This window comes from Pteropus alecto, unplaced genomic scaffold (genome assembly GCF_000325575.1).
Source record: "Pteropus alecto unplaced genomic scaffold, ASM32557v1 scaffold700, whole genome shotgun sequence".
Classification (NCBI taxonomy): domain Eukaryota; kingdom Metazoa; phylum Chordata; class Mammalia; order Chiroptera; family Pteropodidae; genus Pteropus; species Pteropus alecto.
Window position 1 is genome coordinate 734392 of NW_006429611.1, and position 1294 is coordinate 735685.

The 1294-nt window shown below is 46.7% G+C and overlaps 1 protein-coding gene across 1 annotated transcript in view; it reads right to left on the minus strand.

Annotated features, from left to right (window-relative positions):
• The window catches only part of CFAP74 (cilia and flagella associated protein 74), a 42591-nt gene extending 42154 nt beyond the window's left edge, over window positions 1-437 (minus strand). Inside the window, exon 1 of the mRNA XM_015589431.1 lies at window positions 371-437. Within this exon, the coding sequence (XP_015444917.1) occupies window positions 371-437 (67 nt within the window). The remainder of the gene's footprint in view (window positions 1-370) is intronic.
• Window positions 438-1294: the final 857 nt, after the last annotated feature.

A 1294-nucleotide genomic window follows, 5' to 3' on the forward strand; every position in this document is an offset into this window, starting at 1 on the left:
GTGGCCCCCCAAAAGGTAAATCTTAGAAAAATTTTAGACCATCAGAGATTAAAAAAAAAAAAAAATCTAAAGCTTCCGGGAGGGGAAAAAAAAAACATCAAAAATAGGTCGCTCTCAAAGGACTGAGATAAAAATGGCATTAGATTTCTCAATAGAGATGTTGGAAACTAAAAAACTCTGGTTTGCCACTTTCAAAATTCTCAGCCACAATTTATCTTTCTTTCAACTAAAAGTGGAAAAATACAAGATCCCTCTTTGAGAAAAGACAGTTTCAGAGACGCCTCTCTGAAGAAAGGGAAGAGACTATGAAGCACGCCCTCCGCCTGCTTGCAGCTGAGGTGCTCGCCATTCGTGCAAAGACCTTTCTTACCGTCCTCCACAGGCGAGATGTCCTCCAGGCACTTCCCCTTGGGGAAGAGACTAGCACCTTCTTCCATCTTGGGAGGCAGGAATTAGCTACAAAAAATTATTAGAAAATATAGCTGAATGAGATCATAGATTTAAAAAACCTAAAATCGGATTTCATAAGAATGAACAATTTCTCTTGCAAAAAGACATTAAGAAAACAAACAGATGGGAAAAAACAATATTCGCAGCACACACACGTGACAAAGGGCTCGTGTCCAGCGATGTCGAGAGCTCCTATATGTCAACAATATGTGGCCCAAAGTCCAGTCGAAAAGGGCAAATATTTTAGGACAGACACTACAAAAGGAGAGATACAGGCAGCCGATAAACCTGTGAAACTTCGCGCGACGTCACTGATCATCAGGGAGACGCACATTAAAACCGTAACGAGTCCAGAAGTGTTTATTCCAACGCCTGAGATGGAAAACATCGACAACGCTTCAGGTTGGCAAGGATGTCGGCGACTGCCATGGTGGCGGGGGCTGGGGGGCTGTGAGCGGGCGGTTTCCTGCGGACGTACACTCGCCACGTGGCCCGGCAACCCCACCGTGCGGTGTTTACCCAAGAGAAACAGCAGTATTACCCAAGAGAAACGAAAGTGCTTGCGGGCGTATTTATGGCAGCCTGGTTCCCGATGGCCCCGAAATGGAAACAACCCGAATGTCCGTCGGGGTGAGAATGAATAAACGAGCTCGGCACATTCCTGCGACGGACTCATTCTCAGTCGTAAAAAAGAACAAGGTCCAATCCGTCCAACAACGCAGATGAAGCTCAGAAACATTGTGTTAAGTGCAGAAGGTCGGGGCCCAAATGAGTCCGGACGCAGCCCAAATACAGGCAACACCGCTGCGCAGTGGCAGAAGCCAGGACTCTGGGTTTGAGGCAG